This window comes from Telmatherina bonti (assembly GCF_933228915.1).
Source record: "Telmatherina bonti genome assembly, chromosome: 13".
NCBI lineage: Eukaryota > Metazoa > Chordata > Actinopteri > Atheriniformes > Telmatherinidae > Telmatherina > Telmatherina bonti.
The window spans coordinates 16042541-16066310 of NC_136611.1; the positions used below are offsets into that span (position 1 = coordinate 16042541).

Sequence of the window (23770 nt, forward strand, 5' to 3'; positions counted from 1 at the left end):
TACACAATCATTAACTGACTTCATGCAAAGTTTCCACTTGCATGTTTTAAAACCTTGAAATTAAAAGTGAAACTGTTACAAAGGCACTTACAAAAAACAGCCAAAAGAAAAGCCGCTACTGACCCTGTACTCAAAGCAAGACACACAGATAGTGAGGAGTTCCAGCAGCTTGTTGAGCTGTGAAGAAGGCATATCAACTGTCCAGCGTTGAATCAGGCTCCTATCAGCGTTCTTCATCACCCACAGGAAACACACCAACAGGTGGCGACTAGTGTCTGCTGCCAGGGTGGCTATGGATTTACCTTGCTGAGAAGAGAAGAGGACATGCAAATGTGGATATTTCTATTTGAAAAACTCTCTAATTGAAGAAAAACACAGCATGCCATAAAAAAAGACATTTCTAGAGTGAATAAGGGATCATTGTGTCACCACATAAAAATCCAAAATCCAGAAAATGCTTGATACATGTCTTAATTATTGTAAACCTTCATCAAACAAAATATGTACAACACCATTACTCCTCCAGGAGATGAATACAGTGCTTCAGTGTGTATGTCTAACAAACAGTTTATGATTCACCAGTCCCTTTATGCCACTTATATGGTTAGTCAGTCATTTCACAATGGCTTTAGTGAAATATTGTTCTCTTCTTCATATCAACAGATGTCAAATCTACTGCAGATTAATTTTCTTTCATTCGTGTGGTGATGAATCACTGCTATAGACGGCTACTGCCGCTTCATTGTATGGCAGCTTTGATAAATGTAGCTATTAACCTCCTACTGCTCTAGGTGTCCCACCTAGGACCTCTTTTTTAAAGCTGGACTGAATGAAGCTCACCAGAACCAATAAGAAATATTGCCAGCTCATTTGGAAATAGGCATCAAGTTAAAAATAATAATAATTCTGTTGCAACGAGTAAATGATTCATAAATACACAGTTTGAAGGTAAACTGAGTAAAAATGAAGAACAAGTGATCTGGCAGCCATGACTGGATTTCTGATGAATACCAGACTGATGGCTCATTCATATAAAAACCACTATTTCCACAACAGCCGCGTTCTTACAACAACATACAAGGAACTGATTCATCTCTTGGAAATTAACAGTGGAAGAGGAAAAGAATGGCAGAGTTCAGTTTTGCTGGCTGTGTTGTTGCTGTAGCTAAACTTGATGGATGTGTTTGTCAGAGAAGACGGCCCCGTTCACTTATGATGGCAATGCCTGCCCATAAAACATATCCCGCAGACATGTGTGTAAATGTGTATGTATGATTTTTTTTCCCCTCAGAATGGATGAAGTGCATGTGCGGCTCTGACAGCTAATCAATCAGCCTCTGTGCAGCTCACCTGTTGGGAGGCACAACACTCACAGATACAGTTTTCCACAAACTCACACACACACGTGCACTTTTGAACTTTTAAAAACATCGACAATCAGCTATAATTTCAAGAAATTGATTAATTAAACCACACTTGGGCCACATTTACCAGAGACGCCATAGAGACGAGAACATTTCTTCCTAATGTACTGAAGGGGTTCCCAGCAATTGCCATGGCAACAGTATGATTGATGGGTGGGACATTTTCAAGGTCATCCTCAGGTTCGCCAGCCTTGTTTTTGCCACTGCGTGTGTCAGAAACTACAGAGACAAACAGCGTAGGAATATGTTAAACGGAAAAAAAGGGGAGGTACAGAGTTACATGTGACACTACTGTGTCTCAATTAGAGTCAAAACAAATGTAAGAATCAAGCATTAACACATTTAAGTCTGAGTAAAAGAAAATGAATGGCTTTAGTTACATAGGAGAAAAACAATGGCTTGTTTGATTTAATAATTCGAACAAAGGAATTTATAAAATAAAATGTTTTACATACTAAAATTAAGAAAAGTGACAATAGCTAAAGTATCTGAAAAACAGCAGGATGAAGTAAAAAATAAAAAAATAAAAATAAATAAATTGAAATTTAGGAGAAACCATTAATCTTTACCCTGAAAATCACATTCCACAGTACTTATATCAGAAAGGCTTGAGTTGGCTTGTTTCCTGTACCGAAACTTTTACAATAGCTTTACTGCTATCACCTGTCTTTTTCATTTCAAAATTAGAGTCTATTTATGTTGCTGTGTGTACATGAGCATGAAAGATGACATGAACATAAAGGCAAGGAGTATGTCAATGTGTGTGCTTGCAAGTACCAGTGAAATCCAGGTAGTTGGTGGAATCTATAATGATCCCCACCAGGGGGAGGTAGAGAGCAGCCACCTTGGCTCTGACTTCAGGTTTAGTACAGCGATTATCAAGATCATGCGCACACAGCAGGCTGCAAATTGCATTGATGGCCTTTCTCTGGACCTTGCCCCTGCAAACATGCAAATACATATTTTCAGCAGTTTGATTAAACCCAACAATCACAAGCATAAATTATTATATATATCTAACAGGGTTTAAAACATTATTACATAGCAATTTGTTATCAAAATTGTTTTTTCTGAAGGAAGCTTGAAAATAAATAAACATGCAAAGCAGCTTTGCAAAAACAAGGTTATAAGAAGGTATCAGGTGGTTTATGGGAATAATTTGATAGCATCTGCCTTTCCATACCCCTCTGACTCCATGTCCAGTGCTGCACTGAGTTCTGTTAGCAGCAAGCCGGTGAGATAATGCTGCTGCTTGAATTCCTGAGAAAGATCAAACAGAGCCAAGATCCTCTGCTGCTCCTGGAAACTGCATGATCCAGAACTCTGCAGAGAAGCATGACGAGAAGAAGTGACACACACGATGTGAGTATCAGAAGAAGCATCTTTACAGAAAAATCATCAAACGGCTCATAGTTGTTCCTTTCACACTTCGCATTCCTGAACTTCTAACTTGTCTTCTCTTTAATGACCGTGTACAAGAATGAACATTCAATTTTTATTACTTTTTATTTTACTTGATTGTCATTGGCATGATTAAATTCCAAAAACATGGGGATATGGCATTGTCTGCTGAACAATGAGACTTACAAGAGTTGATAAAACAGTCAGGTTCATTTCTGTATGATTAATTTAAACAGGGAGGTGGGCACACCTGTGAGGAGATGGATGGACAGGGTGAGGCAGGTGCAGAAGCAGGGCTGCTGAAGAAGAGGCTAAGGTTGAGGTAGTGCTCGTGACTGCAAAGGATTCGCAGGAACTCCAGACGCATGCTGATCAATGTCGGCATTGAAACATTTTTTGCTGACATCTGCAAAGAAATACATGATTTTTTTTTTTTTTTTTTTTTTTTAAAGATGGTACCGTATTATCATTTAACAAATGTAAATGTTTAAAACATATATGCTAGGCAGCTTTTGTTTGATGTCAGTGCTTTTCTACCTGGTTGCAATAGTTTTTCACAAGCTGGAAAACAAATCCTCGGTCCATGAGAGACAGCAGGTCATAGAGGAAGAAGGCCAGGCTGATGTTGACTTTCTCTGCTTGCTCTACCTCCTGTAACAACAGCCAACAAACTATCAGTAAGCTGCACTGAGTGGATCTTCCCGACAACATACCTGGGCAAGCTGAGCCTTTGATACCAGAGAGACAAATATCATTAGCACTTCCTACTCCCCGTTGTTTGCAGGACACTGACAACATGTACACTTAAACGGCAACTGCCTCAACACAGCCCAGGAGAACAAAATCTGCAATCTGTGGGAAAGAGTCCTAATATGGAGTTTTTAAAAGCTATGCTTGAATTATAATACTTTTATCATCGTCATCTTCATTGTTCTCACCTTTTGTTGTTTGACGAGGATGGTGCAAATCTCAGCTGTGACCACAGAGACAATGGTGGTGATGTCATCTTTAAACCTGTCGGAGAAGCGACTTCTTCGGGGAACACTCTGCTTGTCCAGCTGAGACACATGCTGAGCCATGCTTTTCACCTGTTTAAGACACCACACAGGAACAGGAATCAGGATTTGTGAAATGTAAGAAGAATAATTTATATGAATCAAGAAACAGTGTGTGCACAGAGAAAGCAAGATTCTGCTGACTCATGCATATTCAATTTGATAACAATGATTTCTTGATAATAAATAAGCAGCACTAAACCTTTTATATTGCTTGCCTAACACCATTTGATGTTTTCATAAATTTGGGATGAGCCAATTTTAGGGAGATTTAGACAGAAATAATAAGAAAGATAAAAAGAAAAACAAGAGAATATGAAAGAATATTAATAATGGTACACTGACTTCTACATAGAAAATACACTGGTAAGCGTTTGCATAATTTACAATTAAAAATATTGCTATTTTAATGAATCAGTTATATTGCTGCTACTACTATTCATCATTCAAAGCCTGAAAGTCATACTGTTTCTTTTAGCTGTTTGTATCACTTCACCCATTATAATTAACATCTGCATCCTTTCACAGGCAACTGTAAATGAAAAAGATAGCTCTGTAACAAAAATACAAACAGAAAAATCCCACTGACCAGCAGTTCAAAGAAGAACCAGGCGTATTTGTAAGCATTTTCTCTGCAGACACCGGTGCTGACGACCATCTGCAAAGCCAGCTCCTCGTGAAACTGCTGCAAGGGAGAAAATGCAAAACTGCACTGAGGACTTGTAGATAAAAAAAAAAAACTTTAACAGTTTTCTGACACCAATGAGATTAGTTCTGTAAATCATGAAATATGTTGACTGAAATAAAAGCGATCACTATACCAGCAACCTCAGTGTTACACTCCCACCTTGTGGATACAAGAAGGAACACATCTGTGGAGGCTGAAAGCTCTCCTCAGCTCACACAGGATGCTCAAGTCTGACATGACTTAAAATTGAAACACTAAATCCACATAACAATGTACCAGTACACAATAATTCTGTAAAGATTAAGTCACTGCAGTCTTTCTATATTCTACATTTTATGAAGCATTGTGTGCTAACCTAAAGACACATATGGGGAATCTAAGACATTTCTATGTTTAAAATGTGCTCTAAATTTCTGCCATAACTTGCCTACTTCAGACTAGTGACTATTTCTGAAGCAAAGAAGGTTTTTACTTTAATAGGTAAATAAAAAGGTCAAACTTAACATTAAATTGTTTGATGCATTACATAATAACATTCACTGCTAACCTCTCATTTGTGTTTATTATGCACTGTGTATCGCAACATACTGCTGTGTAACTGTTTTAAATCATGTCTAACAACAGGAAACAGGAAAACAAGACTGAAAAGATACATTAATCATTATTCATTTAAAACCTGCTGAGAAAACAGAGAAATTTGTCACATACAGTTCGTTTTTTAGATAGAAGACAACTTAAAATAATTGTAATTTCTAAAGGAAAAAAAATCAACATGTAGCTTCAGAGTGCCATCTCATCAGTTCACAACCAAATTTGCCTTTTCAGCAGTCAGGTCGTATCACCAGTCAGGTTCTTGTAATACCAGTTTGGTTGAAATAAAAGCAGATGTTAAATCTAAAACACCACATCTGTTCAAGTGAAATGATTGCCATATTTAGAGGTATTTAACGCTACCTGATGCCTGAGAACAGAAAGATAATGTTGGAATGTGCACCTTGTGATCGACTCTCAAAGGCTCCTTGATTGCTACAAAAAATATATAAAGAGGACCTTCCATGATTCAGCAATAACTAGATATACCTGCAGGGTAAACATGTGAATGAAAGACTCATATTTTCCTGAGGAGAAAGTAAACACCTACATGACAGAATTGTTTTACCTTATGTTTAAATGACAACAATGCAGGTATGCCTCAGCGTGGATAAAATAAAAGACAATGTTGACACAAAAGTGATTACTCCCATCTGACCAATAATCATACTGCCAAGCCTTAACTGCATGCCTTCTCCCTGCATTCTTCCCTTACAGTTCCTGTAACTCTCTTCTATTACTGTCTAATAAAGGCACAAGAAAAAGAACATTAACACTTAAAAGGAAAAGCTACCCCCACTAGAAGATCATGTTTTGCTTTTTTAATTCTTCTCTTCTGTAAGACGAACACAATAAAAATTTCACAAAAAAAGCATTACCTTTCTGCTGGAAGGTCTGGTACTTCCTGTGGGGTTCGGATGGCTGTTTACATCCATGTAGGTGGACATGCGACTGCCTGGGTTGTTGTGGCCCTGGAGACAAAAAGTCCCAACACATTGAATGTGATGGATGCATTCATTAGTCTGGGTGTCTGGTGGCCTATTACAATACTTAATGTAGTGTGGGGGATGAATGGCAAATGGCTATTTTGTGTGTATGAGCAGGGATACTGGGACATTTATAGTGTGTGTGTGTGTGTGTGTGTGTGTGTGTGTGTGTGTGTGTGTGTGTGTGTGTGTGTGTGTGTGTGTGTGTGTTGGTCTTCAGTAAAAATATATAAGATGTAAAATATATAAGATCATACAATAGTCAGGTGAAAGGAACTTTTTTGGGGTTCTTTAAGAAAAGCAGAAAAAGAAATGAAGTTAATTAAAACTCATCAGTACCCTGGCAGAGAGAATACTTTTGACCTCAGCATCTTCAGCTGAGGTGTGTGGACCAGGAATATCAGGGTTGCTGCTGCTGCGGATTCTGGACTGGAGAAGCATGTTGCCAACTGTGGCAGCCGTGGCCCGACCCATGGTGCTGTAACGGCTCTCTGCTGAAGGTATCGCGCCCCCTGAACCTGAAAAGACATTCACACAAAACAAGATTAAACCTTAATTCTTGAAGTACTGACACCAAATATGATTGTCATACTCATCAGTGTACCTGCACTCTGCATGTCTCGAGGGGGATCAGGCAGACGAAACACCCAGTAAAGGTAGGTCGCCAACAGGCTGTTCCTGCCCTGCTGGTCCCTGATCAGCTCCTGGCTGTTATGAAGACTGTTGACGATAGACACCAGTGATTCGAAGGCTATCTGGGCGAGGTTGGCTGTAGAACAAAAAGCACACACATACACATATAAATATTAAGACTTTTAATAATTTTTCATGATATTTGCAAGAATGAATTCAGAGTGAATCCTCACCAGTCTGCCCAGCAATGACCATAGGCTGCATTATGAGAGTGAAAAGCTTATCCAGAACACGGTGAAGAAACAGGACCAGAGGCTCTAAACTGGCAGAAGACAGTGAAATGATGCTCAGCTTCAGCTCATGCTCCAGCTTGTTCTCTGGAATCTTCTCCTCCCTGACCCGCAAAGGGAACGTAGCTCCACCTTCCAGTGCATGGCAGAGGGTGAAGAAACGCTCCAGGTGGTTGTCCTGGTTCAGAAAGGAATGATTTGTTATACTGAAGTGTTTACACAGAGTAGAAAAGGGAAAAAAAAAAACGAGGCAATGGAGAAAGAGACAGAGGGAGAAATAATGTCATGAGAGAAAGTGGATGTAATGCTTCAGGGTGCAACGTTTGAAGTAGTTGTCTGTGAATTGATGTGGAGTGTGTGTGCCTACCCAGCTGGAAGAGACACAAAGACGGAGTGAGGTAAAAAGCTGTTGAGTAATAGTTTGGTGTTTCTAACCATTACTCACCTGTGTGTGTACAGATGAAACAGTCTGGATCTCAAGGTTGAAAAGTCCTTTGTGATTCTCCATCCACTTGACTGGAGGGAGCTGAGCAGGAAGTTTCTACAAGACACGGGACAATTAAATGTGCATATCTAATATAAAATTAATCTCTCCCTGGAAGATTTTTTTTAAGAATAAAAAGCTGCTCATCTATATAGCAACAAACAATAACAGCACATTTTTTGTGTGTTTATAATGTACCTCTGGTGTGTGCAGGGAGTAGTTGACAGGAAGTCGCTCCAAGAGGATGGGCAAACAGAACTGCCCAGTCTGAAGACGATCACTGTGCAATATGGGCAGCCACTGTATCAGAAACAAGCAGCAGATGAAGACAGAATCAGACAGAAAGTTAAGTTACGCTCAGAGTCTGACTTCGGCATAATGAAGCCAGAAAAAAAAAATCTTACAGAATATCCAATGAGTGTCTCACAGCCGCCGCTCTGGTTCTGTTTCTGCTGGCAGCTGATGTGGTAGAAAGTAAAGAGCAAGTGATGTCTCTCTGTGAGACAGGCCGGAAGCGCAAACTTGACCTCCTCATAGAAGTCTGGAGACCTAAAAGATGGGAAGAGATCAATCAGCAAAAGGAATGAACCTAAATTAAAAGACAAAAAAGGTTAAGAGGAGAGAATTACACAAGTGTTTAGAAAGAAAACACAGTGCTGCATACAACTTTGTGGAAGGGGAGACTGCACTCGTAGAAGGAGAAAATAGAATGCAGAAGGCTGGAAATCATTTATGTTTATAAACAAATAAGGTTGTTTTATATATTCATACCAGCCAAAATTAGCTTTTTTTTTTTTTTTTGAAAGGAAAAGTAGTCAAATAATTAAACAAATAAAAATAAAAATCTAAAACCAGGTCTGTAACATAATTTAAGAACTTATTATCTATAATGCACTTGTATTTATTGTTTGAACACAGATGTGTGTACTTACTTATTATGGTAGGTAACAGGGGTGTAAACTTCTCGTAAAAATTCGGGGCCACTTGATTTTCCAAAAATGACCTAAAAATGAGCACACATAAACAAAACAATATATAATTAAAAAGGCTCCACATAATGAACCTACATAGCACATCTGAGAAGCGTAACGGTGTACAAGCGATCCATCTGTACCAACAGCCCTCCAGAACTAAGATTAATCCATGTCTTTACTCATATTATTTCTGTGACATGAGAAACTCCATACAATGATACTCACAGGCAGAGAGCAGCTAGGGTCCTCTCCACTCATGAACTGCATTTTGATTGTGATGTTTCTCGCAGATGTGAGCCTGTTGACAAAGTTTAGCCTCTGGGGGTAGACATAGAGCAAGTTCCTATGGAGACGTGAGAAGGGAAGGAGCACCAGGGAAGCTATTTATTCAACCGGTTTATGAAAAATCTGACCAAAGCATTTAAAAGACACATCACTAGGTGGCGCCATCTGTACAGAAACATCGGCGTTATCAAGTCCTATGGTGACGCTGACATTGTCAGAGAAATGCCTGTAATTTCCTGTGGACCTCAGTAGTTTTAATGAAATACAACAATCTGATGAAACCTGGTATACCACATGGCACAAACCACAGTTTCCACTTAGCATATGCTTAGAGAGTGTCACTACTTGGTAATTACCATGCAGGGAACTTGTTTACACATGTTCAGTTACAAATTAAGTCATTTTGAGCTCAAAATCAAATTAAATCTCGACTTACAGAAAGACTGCAGCCGGTTAAACTATAAGGCATGACTAAGAATAAGCTGCACATCAAAGGAGTGGAACAACAACTGTGATGTCAGTCAGTGACTGATGAGTGCACCTTCATTGTTGCCTTAGGCCTGTAAGATAAATAATCTGCCTGTGAGGGCAAACAAGCCAGTCTAACCTTGGATCAATCATGTCATCTCAAATGTCACATTCCCTCCAGTGAAGGTGCAAGATGTAGTTTTCTAATATTGCATCTACACACTATCTACTTCATAAGGTTTACCCACCTGTAAATGTTGTGGGGGACGTAAACTTCGCTGGAAGGGAACTCTAACACCTCTTTTACTGACCGAATGTTTTTCTCAGCAACAGGTTTGAGAGGGATAAGCTCTGGGGACAGACATGCCTGCGGCATGTCGTGCACTGGAGACATGTCCAGTTTGATGCTGCCTGGAAGATAAATCATAAGTTGAATCCTGCATGTATATTGAATATAGTATGACATACCATCTTATGCTACTGAACACTGTACACAATCAATATAGCAAATAAATGCCCAAAATTTAAGTAACATGCACGCTCTCGCCATGAGTCATGAGGAAATGTGTTCTCAGCTTAAAGTTACCGTCAGCAACCAGATAGTTTGGAATGATAATTAGAAACAGGTAGAAAGAGCTAGAGTACCTTGGTTCTGTCCAGAGGTAACAAAAACACAGTCTTGCTCCACTAACCTCTAATTCATAATACAATTAGAATGAATAATTTCAATCTAGTTAATCTGTACAACAATTCTGCTTGAAAAACTGAATATTGTAGTTATACAGGAGGATTGTGTGTTACTTTTGGGCCCATTCAATTTGTGCACCACTACATTTCTCCATCCAGTTTTTGTGGTAACTAAAATGTATTTGTAGCTACCGGTCAAACCTGCGAGTGGCATCAGTCCTCTCAACTCTCAGCAAGAAGAACAACACACAACAGAAAAATGTTTCAAAATAATGAGAGTTAACCTGGTATTGTCTTGAATCTCCTCTGTGGAGTCGAGGTTTTCTTAATCTCAGCCAAGAACTTCAGCAAATCCTCATCACTTAGCCGATCACCCTCCTGAGGAAGAGACACATAGTTATTTTTGTCATATTGTTTTATTCTCAGTGAAGAGCAAGGATGGCACAGAGTGAAATGCATAGGATTACTCAGCGTTCATAATTGCCATGGCTGCAGGCAGAAATATGACAAAAACTTGCTGGAATCCATTCCAGAGCAAGGAGACAAGGACAGACTGTATCTACAACCTTGTCTGTCTGTAACTCGCGTAACTCAAGGAAACTGTCCAACCTGCTTGAAGATTGTGGTTATAGTGATGGTAGCAGGCTTGAAGGCAGAAACGTTACAAAACTGCTCTTCCATGCCACTGTAACGCTCTGAGTTCCTCCTGGGAAGCTGCGCTCTGCGGTCGATGCTGCTGGATTTGGCTGTAAAAAAAACAAACTGAATCAGCCATAGGATGCATTATATGATACGCCAATATACTTCAGTTGTTTTTATTCAGCACCAAGGATGTAAATATATATTTTTTTCCAAATGAATACATAGTTAAACTGATATCTGTGCATAGCAAGTCTACACTAACTAAACTAAAGATTATTATAGAGGTTCAGTCCCTACTATTAACAATACAAACCTCTAGTTGCTGAGATGATTGCGGTTAAAGAGTTGTGAACATTGTGTGAATGGATAAGAATAAATTTAAATATGCTTTAAATAATTTTATCTACCAGGTATTTAAATTAAAACATATCTACAACATATTGTCATACTGTATATTCCTTTGCTAACGGACATCTGTGTTGCCCCATGTCTTCAGAGTGTGCAGCTGAAATACAGACAGATCTTGAACAATGTTTTTTTTTGCCCATTTGTTGGTCTGAGAAATGCTCATTTGCTGTCAAACTATTCAAAAAATGCATGGCTTGTGTGAAATTGATCCCACTTTCTCTCTGGAGACCATGGTGTGAAGGAATCTCTGTTCAGGTAGTCCTTTCTCAGACTGGGAAAATGCTGCTAGTCTCTGAGTCGCACAAACCATCAAACAGACTCTTGAACTTAATTCCAGACAAACAAGGACAAACACACAAGGACACACTGAAACACACCTCCTTTTATGCTGTCAGAGTCTGTGACGTCACACTCTATAGCAGCAGTTGAGATAACGTTCATGATATTAACGGTTGCCCAGGCAAAAGGCATGCGATAGCGGCCCAGTCTCTGGCAAAAAGCCTCCGCGTGGCCTCGCAGCTTCTCAAGTTTGTCCTTGTTCTGGAAAACATTTACCACAGGGATTCATCATCTCAAACTGTAGCAACAAAAGCCACAGAAAGCAATAATAAGGCTTTGGGAAGATTTTTAAAAAAAAAAGCTAAATGAATGCTGGGCGATAGAGAGAAATTGCTCTGCCACAGTACCTTTGCAGAGTCGCATTCCTTCAGTGTTATGTACGGGTCGGCACAGTCACCGATCTCCCCTTGCTGGAGAACCTTCTCAATCTGAAATACAAGCAGGAAGTACATAAGTCATCAAAGCTGCTCAGCACATTTCAGCACCAAAAATCCATAATTTGCTGGCAAAATGCACAGCATGGATTCAGTTACAGGGTGTATACATCAGACTAGGACTATTCAGTTTATTTAAAACCAGGACAAAACAAAACAAATCTTGTAACTTATATACTTGTTTTTTTTAAATATATTTCAATATTACCTTGATGACCAAGAATATATCCGGGGAAGGGTAGGTGATGGAGAAGATGGCAGATCTGGCCAGAGTGGACTGATCCACATGTGGGGTGTGAGGTTTCAATAAGTTTTTAAACTGCTCTGAGTTGAGATCACAGTAGAAGTTCTCTGAAATCTAGGAGAAGAAAGGGATGAAGAGTTTAACTTTGAGGGAGAGAAAACTTTAAAAAAATGCTTGTTAATCAGGTGATAATAACATCCAACATGCAATGCCAATGAGTAATGTTTTCTACTCAATGAGCTGGATAATAAAACCACAAGACTGGTTTCATGCAAGTCAACTGCAGATCGTGGAACGTCATCTGTAGTAGTCGTCTACAGTTTCTCTACTACCCTCAGCAATGACCTCAGGCTCAGAACACAGCCATATGTCCTTATCTGGCCTGACCTGCTGAGTCATGTGATCCTTTTCAACACAGAGCTTTTAGCCAATCTCCTTCACACTGCACAATCCACAGGGCCTCAATTACACTGACCAAACCAGACCAGAGCACACTCTTGGAAACAAAACCTGCCCAGAATCTATCATCATCAAAATGAAATCTGATCAGATTACACGCTCACATACATTTCCAACAATGATTCTGTTCATAGCTTTTCTGATGGGATGACCCCATTTGTTTTAAAATGAGGCATAGTAAGTTAGTTTTTCTATCTTTTTGACAAATGACTTCTTAAAAATCACAAAGATAATGTCAACAAGGACACTCAACTGACTATTATAGTAAAAAATTGTTCCTCATCTCACTAAATAGAGTAAACAGCTCTAAAACAAAAGGTCAAATGTGCATGGAGTTAACATTCTGAGTCAATCATAATAAAAAAGTAATCACTTAATTTGATGAAATGAGACACAAGGAATGTAATAACCCTCTTTAACAGAGTAGTTTTTCTCATCACAGAGGCCATCTGTCTGACTGACTGAAAAACTCTTTGCATTGTCTGATGGAGAACATCTGGTGTAACAAAATTAGCAACTGTGCAGCTAGATTAAAAAAAGAAAAAAAAAACAAAACAGATCAAACTATTTTTGTAGTAAGCATTAGTTACTTCCACTCAAACCATCTACTGTGCAGCTCCATGAATCTGCTAACAGACTGCAATGCTTTGATGAGCAAGAAATGTCTCATCCACTGACTAAATTGCTGAGTATCCACAAAACAACACAATGACCAAGTCCTGCAAAGCGACAACTGGACATTGCTTTGTAATGTAGAGACATGTGTGTTTGTGAACCAGCTCTGAAACCTCTGTCTCTTTTCTATCCATATATTTAATATTGTAAGTAGGCCACTCGCTGAGTCCAATCCTTCATCTGCAACTTGGCTGATGGACTACACATTTGTGATTAATGGCTAGAGTATTAAATGGATTTTTTTTTAACATCTGCTGCAGATTTCAAAAACATGAAACAACAAAACGCGATACAAAGCAAAACAAGCAGAAGCAAATTCTCCATGGTGCATAAGAGGCAGCAGGAAGAAGTGCAGGATTTCTGTTGAGAGGCAAAAGAAACAAGTACACTGCAGAGAGAGGCAGAAAGACAAACATAAAACAAAAAGAGTGAACATTAAAAAGAGAAGTGGGGCAGAGGTAAAAACTTCACCATTTTGCTGCAATTAAATCTCTGACAAGATTGACAGTTTTAGAGTCATGCTTCACTGCTCTGTAACAGACTGCATCTGTCTCTTTAATATAACAGGCAGGAAGTTGCACTAACCTCCACAGGGACCCTCTTAAGCTCGGGAACACATATTAAACTTGATCACCTTAAGCCAAATACATTGAGACAGTCATCCTTTAGCATAGCTCTTAAAGTGTGACATCAAAAAAGGCAAAACTGCAACACGACTACATTTACAATATTATTTCTGACATATATGTCAGAAATTTTATCGAGCATAGCCCCTTAAATGAGACGTTTTCCTGAAACTGCCACTCGTACGGTCTATTTTCAACATTTCAGGGCATTAAATTGCCCTCTCTTACCCAGGAGAGTATCTTAGGTCCATTAGTTCTGCAGACTAGCTAGAAAGCATGAGGGCAATGCCATTTGAGTGGGTGGAGGTAAAAGAGGGGCAGCCCCAGTGGCTAAAACCTCACTCGAGAGATCCATGAGTAGTTAATCTCTGCAGCACTTTCACCCAGACAGCTATCCAGCTGTGAAAATGCACAAAAACATGCAAATAGCCATGCCTCAAAGTAGATATTGGGATACATAGGAAAGTATTAGTAGATGCAACAAAACTAACACCCCCAAGGGCATCAATATGTGGGGATGATGAGACCTAAAATCTTGTACTGTAATCCCAAAGAAACAAAACCACCCTGCAACAGCAATCTAGCAAAAGCAAACTTCTGGGAAACATGACAGTCTGGAAATGCATATTTTTATATTTTGGAAAAGACAATAACCAGATTATGTCATTTGTAGGACTGCTGGTACCTTGTATGTTCCTGTAATCATTACTCAACAGTATGTACAAAACAATCATGTCTTAACTTGCTCCAAACCCCAAAAATCTGACCCTGTGTAAAATGCATATTAAATATAATTTCTATCATTTGCAAAGCTCATAAACCCATTTTTTAAATCCCAGTAGAACATAAACAACACATCAGACGTTGTGAGGCATTTTATCATCTTATATTAGATCATTTTTAATTTGATGACAGCAACAGAATGACACAAAATAAAAACATTTGACATTATAATTGGGCTAATGAACGACTTCTCAGCAACATGGCTGAGTATAAAAGAAGCATGTCAAAGAGGTAGAACCTCTCAGTAAAACTGCTTTGAGAAACCCACCAGTGTATCATATCACATCAAGATTTAGGGAGGAACCAAAGTGCGGGTGAGATAAGGTCAAAGGTCAATTCAGGATCCTCATGAGCTTTGAGCCATTGAATGGCATTGAATCAAATAGAGCCATGATTTAACACTGGAAATCACCCAATAAACCCAGGAACACTTCAGAGATCACAGTTCAAACACAGTGCTATATCAAGCCACAAATGCAGGTTAAAGCTCCATCATGTAAGGACAACCCGTATTAGAACAGGAATGCCACAGTAAATGGTCTGAAGCAAAGTGGAACAATGATCAGTGCTCAGATTAATCAAAATTAATACTAGACCACCTACTGCATCAACAATAATAGCTTGGCTTCGCAGGAGAAGATTCCAGCATGCTGAAATGGCCTGTCTGCAATCACCAGATTTTGAGCATTATTTTTGGATTCAGGTGGTCATTTAGATAAACTCCAAAGCTGAATTACTTATTCCTTATTCTATTTCCGAGATTTCCTAAAAATTCCATAAAAATCCATCCATATCTTTTTAAATTATGTTGCGAACAGATGCACCATAGAAAAACCAAAGCTGCTGAATGCAGTAAAAATAGTAAGAAGAAAAAGAAGGAGGAGAATCAGAAGCGAAAGAAGAAGTTCTCAGTACTTAGCTTAATGCAATAAAACTAGACTGTAGACCAGGCCATGTGTAGAACAGAATGGTCCAAGTTGCTAGTGAGTTTTTAAGGGTACAGTAAAAAAAAATCCAGCTCAAATCAGCAAAAGCAAAAAGCAAGCTGCTCTTGTTGGTTCATTCTTAAATTATTGATCCCACACTTGTCATTCGCCTTCCTCCGATGGTACACAGTCTAATCTCGAGTAAATTATGTAAATAATGGCATTCAACAACCAGAACGCCTTATAATGACACTGTCTGACAACAATACAGCACAGCTCCTGTTCAGATATGACTAATTGTCCACAAACTATAAATGTGGGTGTAAACAAACCTTCATCAACTGGAATGCACTAGTACACTCCAACCCAGTAAAAGTTAAACTGGAACTAAAGGCTTAGTGTTATGGCATTGCTTATCACATGCTAGAAATAAAGTAGTTTAAAGTAGCCAGTAATCACAACACTAAGTTGTTCCAACACGGAGGGATTTTCTTACCTTTTTCTTTTCTTTCAGGTCATATAAAGCCAAAGTAGCAAATAAGGGCTCAATGTCAATTTCAAACCTATAAAAGCCAAAAAAGAAAAGGAAATAAGTCATTCACTTACAGCAAAAAAGTCTGTGTAATCCTGCAGATTGCTTTTACAGTGGGGAACAACTAAACATACAACAATAAGTGATGACATTTTGAACTGAGGCTTAAAATGATCAGAGGCAACGTTGCCAAACCACTGCAAGCTGAGAACTCATCTCACTGTGAGCGTTTGGTAGCTGAATGGGCTGCACAAGCATGAACAAGATCAAGAGTTTAGGGCAAGAAAACAGTGTTTTAGTCTCAGTGTGTATGAGGGGGGGGTGTAGAAGAGAAAGAGACAGAGATTTAAATCCCACAGAGAGAGGGAGTGGTAGAGATTTTCTGAAGAACAAATCCACTCCAAAGTGCTCCTCCACCCTTACACATAGCTCTGTCCTTCAATGAAAGCCTTTTTTTTTCTTTTTTTTTAAATGAAAAAAATAAAACTCAGACCCATTAGTAATGGCCAGAAGTTAAATACAACAACGTTCTGTATGTTGGATGCAAAATGAATGCTAATTTTTATGAACAAGGGGGCGAGTGAATAATTTCACTTTGCTTGTTGGCTTCAGCTCCAACTTGCGCAATAAGAAAGTGGTTGTTAAGAACTATTGTTCCTCCTACAATGTGATGAAAATGTATGACATACTTAATGGCCTGGCATCGGACCAGGATCCGTTCTCCAGTGTGTTCCTTGGGGCAGTCGGGAATGGGACGGATTTCCACCGCATCTTCCTGGAAAAGCAAGAGCAAAGAAGATGTAGTATCTTAAATTACTACAAAACTGAGACCGTTGAGACCACAGGAATTAAATTGTTGTAAAATTATCAATGTAAAGTGTTTAAAACTACTTTTCTTCTAAGGCTTCAAACACAAATATTTTTTAATTTAATGAAGTTGATAAGCATAACAACTACAGCATTTCTTGTTTTATTTACAGGAAAGTCTACTTTTCTTGCACATCAGTTTGTCTATGAAATGAAAGTAAATGCTGAAAAATGTAAACATTTCCAGAAGCTCGGTCCTAAAATTGCTTGTTTTGAATGAGCAAATGTAAAAAAAAAACTCCCATCAAAGTTTTTTAACTTTTTGGTTATTATTTGTTTATTCAAAGTGTCAGAGGTTAAATTTCTTTCTACAGATATTTGAGTGTTTACAAGAGAACGAGTACATTGTTATGTCCTGTATTTATGGCAAAATATATTTCTTACACATGTGTCATAATTGTACACAAAGAATAAGAAACAGTAAACAATGATAAAGAGATCACTAAAAACCACTAACACCTCACCTCATCAGCTGGTGGGTAAAGAGCAAACACCTCAGCTTGTCTGTTTCCATGCCGTGCCTCCTGGTTGAGGCGGTCCAGTTCCTCATGGCTGCTGAAAGCCAGTAGACCCTCTACTCTCTGGTCCGGGGCCAAACATCGCAAGTTGAAATCAGATGAGGTCAGCGTGCGGCCAGAGTCATCACTAAATCCTGCTAGAGTTGGAGAAATGACCTGGGGCAAACATAGAGAAAGAGGGGTAAATAGGTCATACCTCATACCCTGTGCAATATCTAACAGATAAAATATAAAAGATTGTAGCAGTTGCTGGTGTTGGCCCTCATTTGCATATTTACCATCCTGCTTTGTCGTGCCTCCTGGTCTGCTCTGCACTATAAGTTTAGTGTATGTGGTCACACATACACTAAACTACATTGGGATTCTTCCAATGGGAAAATAACATTATTGCTAATAAACCCAGCATCACTCTTAATGTTATCACGTTACAATATTTACATTCATTTTTAACAACACTACATAAGACTAACATGACACCTTCATAAAGTAGTTATGTTGATAAGATATGTTAAACCAGTCTAGACAACTTAGGTTCGGCTTTTGGTCGCTTCCTTAGGGTTTTACAAACAAGCTTTACTTAATATAGAAAGCACAGCATGAGGATCCTATCGATATTTATTTTACATCACTTGAATTTTTACTATATTAATGTTCAAAAAACAGCTTTCAATTGGAGACACATTTGTAATAGCTAATATGGACTGAATCGCTCCTTGCCCAAACAAAGAAGTCCCAAATTATTTAGAAAATGAAGTCTCTAAAATTTGCTACAAGGTCAAGGCAGATGAGTTACTTGTCACTTTGTTCATATCATATCATAGCTGGTTTGCATCTGCAGTCAGAGATTACCCAGCAGGCCGATAGTCAAATATAATAGCAGCAAAAAGGCTTGCTGGTGACCCGGTAGTCTCTAAGAACAAGTTTGCTAAATGATGCATATTTATCCAGTACCCTGCCATCGATAACTGTAGAGCACAAGGCCACTGAAGCATCCTTTACACACCTGAAAATTTCTGCTTACATAATATGTACATTTGCTCTGAGGCTCTAAAATACTTCTTGTGTAATTTCCTATATAATCTCCATCAATGTTGTTGCTGTTTGATCATTATGTTTAAAACTAAAACCTTATCAGTGAGTTTCTCTGTTTGTCTCTGTAGGCTTTGGCAACATATGGACTCACTCAGACGAAGCTACAGGGCATGGAATAACCTCCTTGTTCTCATGTGGCATCCTGATTAGAGTGTCCCCTCATGCCACCCCTTCTTCTTGTCTCTTTCACTCCCATCATCCATCAAACTCACATCCAGCCTCTTGCACCATAGGCTAGGACTGACCGAGCATCCAACCGGGTGAAGCTTCACCCTGTTCAGGCTCCAAGAGACCATCACACCACGACCCCAGGGCCTTTTGTTAGAGCAGATTGGACCGTAGCTATTAGGAACTGAAGGACAATAGTGCTGTTCTTCCCCTTTCTGTCACTCTGCTTCTGGCATGTAGATGATGGCAAGGCAGCAGTAATAAAGGGTCTTTCTGGTTTGGGTGATTAACCAAGATTGGCATAGATGGGAGAACAGAAGAGGGGCTGAGACTGGCTGAGCCAGAGGCTGGGAGTGGTGCGAGCTTGGATGGCTTGGGATTTGGGCACAGGGACAGAAAAGCTAGAGAGAGAACAGTGAAAGAGGATGGGAACTTGGCACGATATAATAACAGCACAGCAAAGCAGGGAGGCAGGGATCCAAACTGGGACCCTATTGTATGAATGTTAATAAAAATAAATATTATGATTTTGTTTTTCCCAATTCATGACACACCAGTCAGGTTAAACACTAAAAAACAGAGTTAATGAGAGCTATGGACTAAAATATTCTGCTGAAGTTTTTCACAAGCCAGACTGACTAAACTTGAAAGGGCGGCTGCCTCAGTGGAGAGAGTGATGGGAATAGCAACACACTGTTGTGTTCAGTAGCTTTTAAAGTACCCACCCCCTTACATTTCACACTCATGATCAGGACAACCATGCTGTTCTCACTAAAATGTCTTCCATTCACATAAGGTACTTTAAAGGTGGAGTATGTAAGACTTTCAATATTTTCAAAATAAATTAACATAAAATAACTACAATCATAATTAGATAGTAGTAATTACATACTCCACCTTTAACTAAATATGGCATATTTTAAGAACTATGTAACTTTTCTTGCATGTTTTCTCCACGTATGTGTAGGTTCTCTCCAAGTACTCCGGCTTCCTCCCACCAACCAAAGACATGCATGTGAGGTTAGTTGGTTATTCTAAATTGTTCCTAGTAGTGAGTGTGAGTGTGAATGGCTGTTTGTCAGTGTTGGCCCAGTGATGGACTGGCGACCTGTCCAGGGTGTACGCTGCATCTCATCCAATGAAAGCTGGGATAAGCTCCAGCCTCCCCCATGCTCTTAATTGAACGAAGTAGTGCGGAAAATGAATGAATGAATGAATGAATGAATGAACGAATGAATGAATGAAACTTTTCTTATACTGAAAACAGTTGGACATTTTGAGAATTACTCTAATATCCTGTATGGAAGTAATCAAAATATTAACTTTGGTTAACATCATATAGTGAAAGCAGGAAAAAACTCCAACTCTGGCTGCAGAAATCGACCTTAAATTATTTGAGGTATTTCAAATATATATCAAGGTAGTCTTTAATGGGAAAGCAAAGTACTACATGAGTTACTCCTGCAATTCTGCTAGACAAATCACACACACGATACTGTATTATGCATCTGTAGGAAAGTTATTAGAACACTGAAAACATCTTCACAATTTAATGTCATTCAGCATGTTAAATTCTGTCAACCAGTAATAATTCATTTACAAAGAATCTCTTAAATTCTTTTTTTTTTTATTCTAAAAACTATTACATTGTTCTCAATGGATTTATCACAGTGACACCTCAAGTGTAATTTACTTTATGAATGCTTAACTACAACTTTTTCAACCCAAGATACTTTGCAATTCAGCATCACTCGTTTTTGGATTCTTCACTTAGAGAATTTCTCCACTGTGATATTAAATAAAGTATAAGTCTAAGCCCTGGAGCAAGGAATAAAGTATAAGTCTAAGCCCTGGAGCAAGGAATATGTGACTTCATAAGAGTATATGTGCTGCTCGAGATCCTCCAGTATGACCACAATGAAAGTTCCAAGAACTTAATATAAAACTGCAAGTGAACTTCATTTTAACATGTGTTTTCACTTGATTCTCAATTCATTAAGTTTTTCTATTCTAATCCTTTGTCATTTTATTGTATTATTTTTGTATTTTGCAATGGGTGGCCAACTCCAGTCCTCAGAAGCTGCAGTCCTGTAAATGATGGGAGTCTCCCTCCTGCAACATATCTGAAACACATCAGACTTCATTAGAAGACTTGTGCAGAGCTTGACATCAAACTGTGTACAGTTTGCTAAGTACACATTGATTTGAGTCAGATGTGTTGCAGCAGGGAAACTCCCAACACATGCAGGACCAGAGTTGGACACCCCTGGTATATACATTATGTATGCTGCAGTTTGCATTAGTGAACAAATTCTCAATAGGTTTAGAAGGTAGATAGTTTATTTTAGAGAGCCAAATAAATAAATTATTTCTGTGATTAAAACATACTTTTAAAAAAAATTTATTTTCTAAGGGTAATATACAAATATGGTCATTTTTATTATTATTTATTAGCATATTTACATTTTTATTTGCAATGCTAAGTTATTCTTCCCTGGTTTACTTATATTCTTGTAACATGGGACTATGTGGAAGTTCTGGTATGGAAATTGTCTAAAAATGTAGCTGTCTACTGCCTGTATTAACAATTTCCATGGTACCTATCTAAAAAGAGCAAAACTTTATCCAGTCAGATCTTAGTACCACAGAAACAGAGATTCTGGCCATCAGCTGCCAGAAGAACAAAAGCAACTAAAAAGCCTTTTGTGTTGTTCTCAGTTTTATTTAAAGGATGAAATACTTTCCAGTTCAGATATTTTGGTTCTGTAGCAACAATAGAACTAACCTCTTCAGAAATAACAGAAAAGCAGTAGAAAAGCAGTATAGCTTAATGCAGGCATGTTTACGAGGCCTCATGCTTTTCTACTGTAAGTGTAAGTTCTGCTGTTTATTCATCAAGATCACTTTTTGTTCTTGTGTAAATAGTGCAGGTGTAAATGTAGACCAAGATATGGAGCCTGTATGGCAGAAATGCATTAATATTTGCATACGTGCCCTTAAGATTATATGAAACTGCAATCTGGTTATGCCTCATTGTAAGCTGTTAGATTTTAAATCCAAAAAGTAATTCTGTCACACAAACCCACATTAAATTGATTAAAAGTATGGAGCCTTGATGCAAGACTGATCTGGCTTGGACTGGAAGTTGTGGAGACAGTGGACACTGTGCAGCAATCAGCGATACATTCCTCCAATTCTAACCATATGTAACGGACCCTGTCAGAACTGATTGATCAGCTAAACTAATGATGCGGTCCGTCACTGAATAGATAGATCTGAATGAGGACATCTGTAAGACATGCTTACATCCCATGTTTAGGGGTCAGTTTGTACAAAAATATTCAAGAAGCCGACAGATTGCAGAGTGACAGAGAATTCCTGTTCCTTACTGGTTTATCTTTGTCTTCTGGATGAACATCAGACTCAAATATTTGTTTCTGCAGATTTTTGAGCAGGCCAAGTCTCTCCGAATACGTGCTCCAGCCATCTCCCTGACACCTTCATAAAGATGCACACACACAGAAACAAGTTAGGATCGATGTGTAAACCCCAGAAAAGATGTGTTATAATAACTAAACACCTCTGTATTTTTTGTATGTCTTAGATAACAACTTAAACACAAGTCTGATACAGCATTGTCATATGTATGGTGGCATATCTGGATGCTGTATGAGACATAAAGAGAATTCATTAGGATTAGAGCGTTTACCTTCTAGAGACTACAAGCCATGGTTGGGTGTAACTTCTGATGCAGTCATTTACATGTGGATCCAAATCCCCTCTAAATTGAGAGAATACAATGAAGACAATAAAGACATAAAAAATAGAAAGATGAGAATAGAGGCACTCAATGACAACTGAAAACTCTAAATTCTTCTTTTATCTTAATCTGCACTTCATGGTCAAGTTATATGACACACAAATGCTGTGTATAACTAGGATAAGATATAATACACTAAAATCGCATGGTTTTATAATGAACAAGAGCTTCTGCCATTAATGTAAGCTATGATATGAATTCTTCTAAATAAATAAGAAAAAACAACTGCTCATCATTGTCTTTACTGAAAAACACTGATTTTAACACTTTTGCTGTTTAAACAGCCAAATCTTTGCCTGTTGTTTAACATTTCTCGGCCTTTAACCCACCCATCTTCTGGGATGGAGTGTCGAATAGTCCGACACTCCTTCTCCACCTGCTCCACTTTCAGGTCATCATCAGGAAAGTCTCCAAGTTCTTGCATCAGAGCCGAGTCTCCACTTCTTAACTGTGACATCAGAAACTCCTCCAGGTCCAACGGTTCCACTGCTTCATATGACTGAGGCTTGGAAATCCAGAAATGATGGTGGAAATGTTGGGATTGGGGAGAGAAAAAAGAAATGGCATGAAACATTGGAAAGTTCAGCACCAATTATCCAAAACCAAATAATAAAACTTGGATTTAAAGGAGATAATTAAAAAAGATTCAAAGACAAAATGCTGAATTATTTACCAGCATTGAACTGAAACCTTATGTCTTAACTTAGTAAGTTGAAAAATGTTCCCCTTGAAGTGCAAATCGTCCAGCACACACCACCAAAATGAGTCAAAAGCAGCTAAAAATGTATTAATAAAAGCAGTAACAAGACTAAAACCAAAAATAAAGACACATGTACATTGTACATAACAGTACTGGATGTACTGGCTGTTCATGTGATGTCAAGCACTTTATGTAAAATAAGTCAAAGGATTTTCTCAGGAGATTTAGGGTAAGGATAAGTTATGACAAAAATCAACATTGCTGAAACATACAGTGACAACATGAAAAACATTTTTTTTAAAAACTGGTTAGAGTCCTTAGTAAAACAGTGAAGATTGCAGTGCAGTTCAAGGAAAACTGTATGCAAGGTGGACTCAAACACACTGAATTGTGATTATTTTCTAATGTTTGTCTAGGAACAAGAAGAGAAAAGCATGTACATAAATAGAAACTGGAGCAACCAGTTTTTTTTTTTTTATAATCTCTTCCTATTTTTAACCAGAAATTCTAAAACCCTACTTTCTTTCAAGCAGAACAAAGGCAAATCTGTAATTATTTTAATGTACAGGAC

General features: G+C 38.4%; 1 protein-coding gene across 1 annotated transcript in view; it reads right to left on the reverse strand.

Annotated features, from left to right (window-relative positions):
• Positions 1-23770, reverse strand: part of dock8 (dedicator of cytokinesis 8) — a 50447-nt gene that overhangs the window by 14516 nt on the left and 12161 nt on the right. Inside the window, exons 3-31 of the mRNA XM_079250677.1 lie at positions 22829-23004; positions 22389-22460; positions 22069-22177; positions 17366-17575; positions 16724-16809; positions 15999-16065; positions 11998-12147; positions 11703-11783; positions 11394-11556; positions 10576-10712; positions 10251-10344; positions 9528-9690; positions 8752-8869; positions 8485-8555; positions 7957-8101; positions 7751-7852; positions 7514-7609; positions 7012-7246; positions 6750-6914; positions 6485-6663; positions 6038-6130; positions 4470-4565; positions 3764-3913; positions 3363-3476; positions 3076-3231; positions 2608-2747; positions 2202-2365; positions 1492-1643; positions 124-306 (exon numbers count right to left, since the gene is read on the reverse strand). Of these exons, the coding sequence (XP_079106803.1) occupies positions 124-306; positions 1492-1643; positions 2202-2365; positions 2608-2747; positions 3076-3231; positions 3363-3476; positions 3764-3913; positions 4470-4565; positions 6038-6130; positions 6485-6663; positions 6750-6914; positions 7012-7246; positions 7514-7609; positions 7751-7852; positions 7957-8101; positions 8485-8555; positions 8752-8869; positions 9528-9690; positions 10251-10344; positions 10576-10712; positions 11394-11556; positions 11703-11783; positions 11998-12147; positions 15999-16065; positions 16724-16809; positions 17366-17575; positions 22069-22177; positions 22389-22460; positions 22829-23004 (3867 nt within the window). The remainder of the gene's footprint in view (positions 1-123; positions 307-1491; positions 1644-2201; positions 2366-2607; positions 2748-3075; positions 3232-3362; positions 3477-3763; positions 3914-4469; positions 4566-6037; positions 6131-6484; positions 6664-6749; positions 6915-7011; positions 7247-7513; positions 7610-7750; positions 7853-7956; positions 8102-8484; positions 8556-8751; positions 8870-9527; positions 9691-10250; positions 10345-10575; positions 10713-11393; positions 11557-11702; positions 11784-11997; positions 12148-15998; positions 16066-16723; positions 16810-17365; positions 17576-22068; positions 22178-22388; positions 22461-22828; positions 23005-23770) is intronic.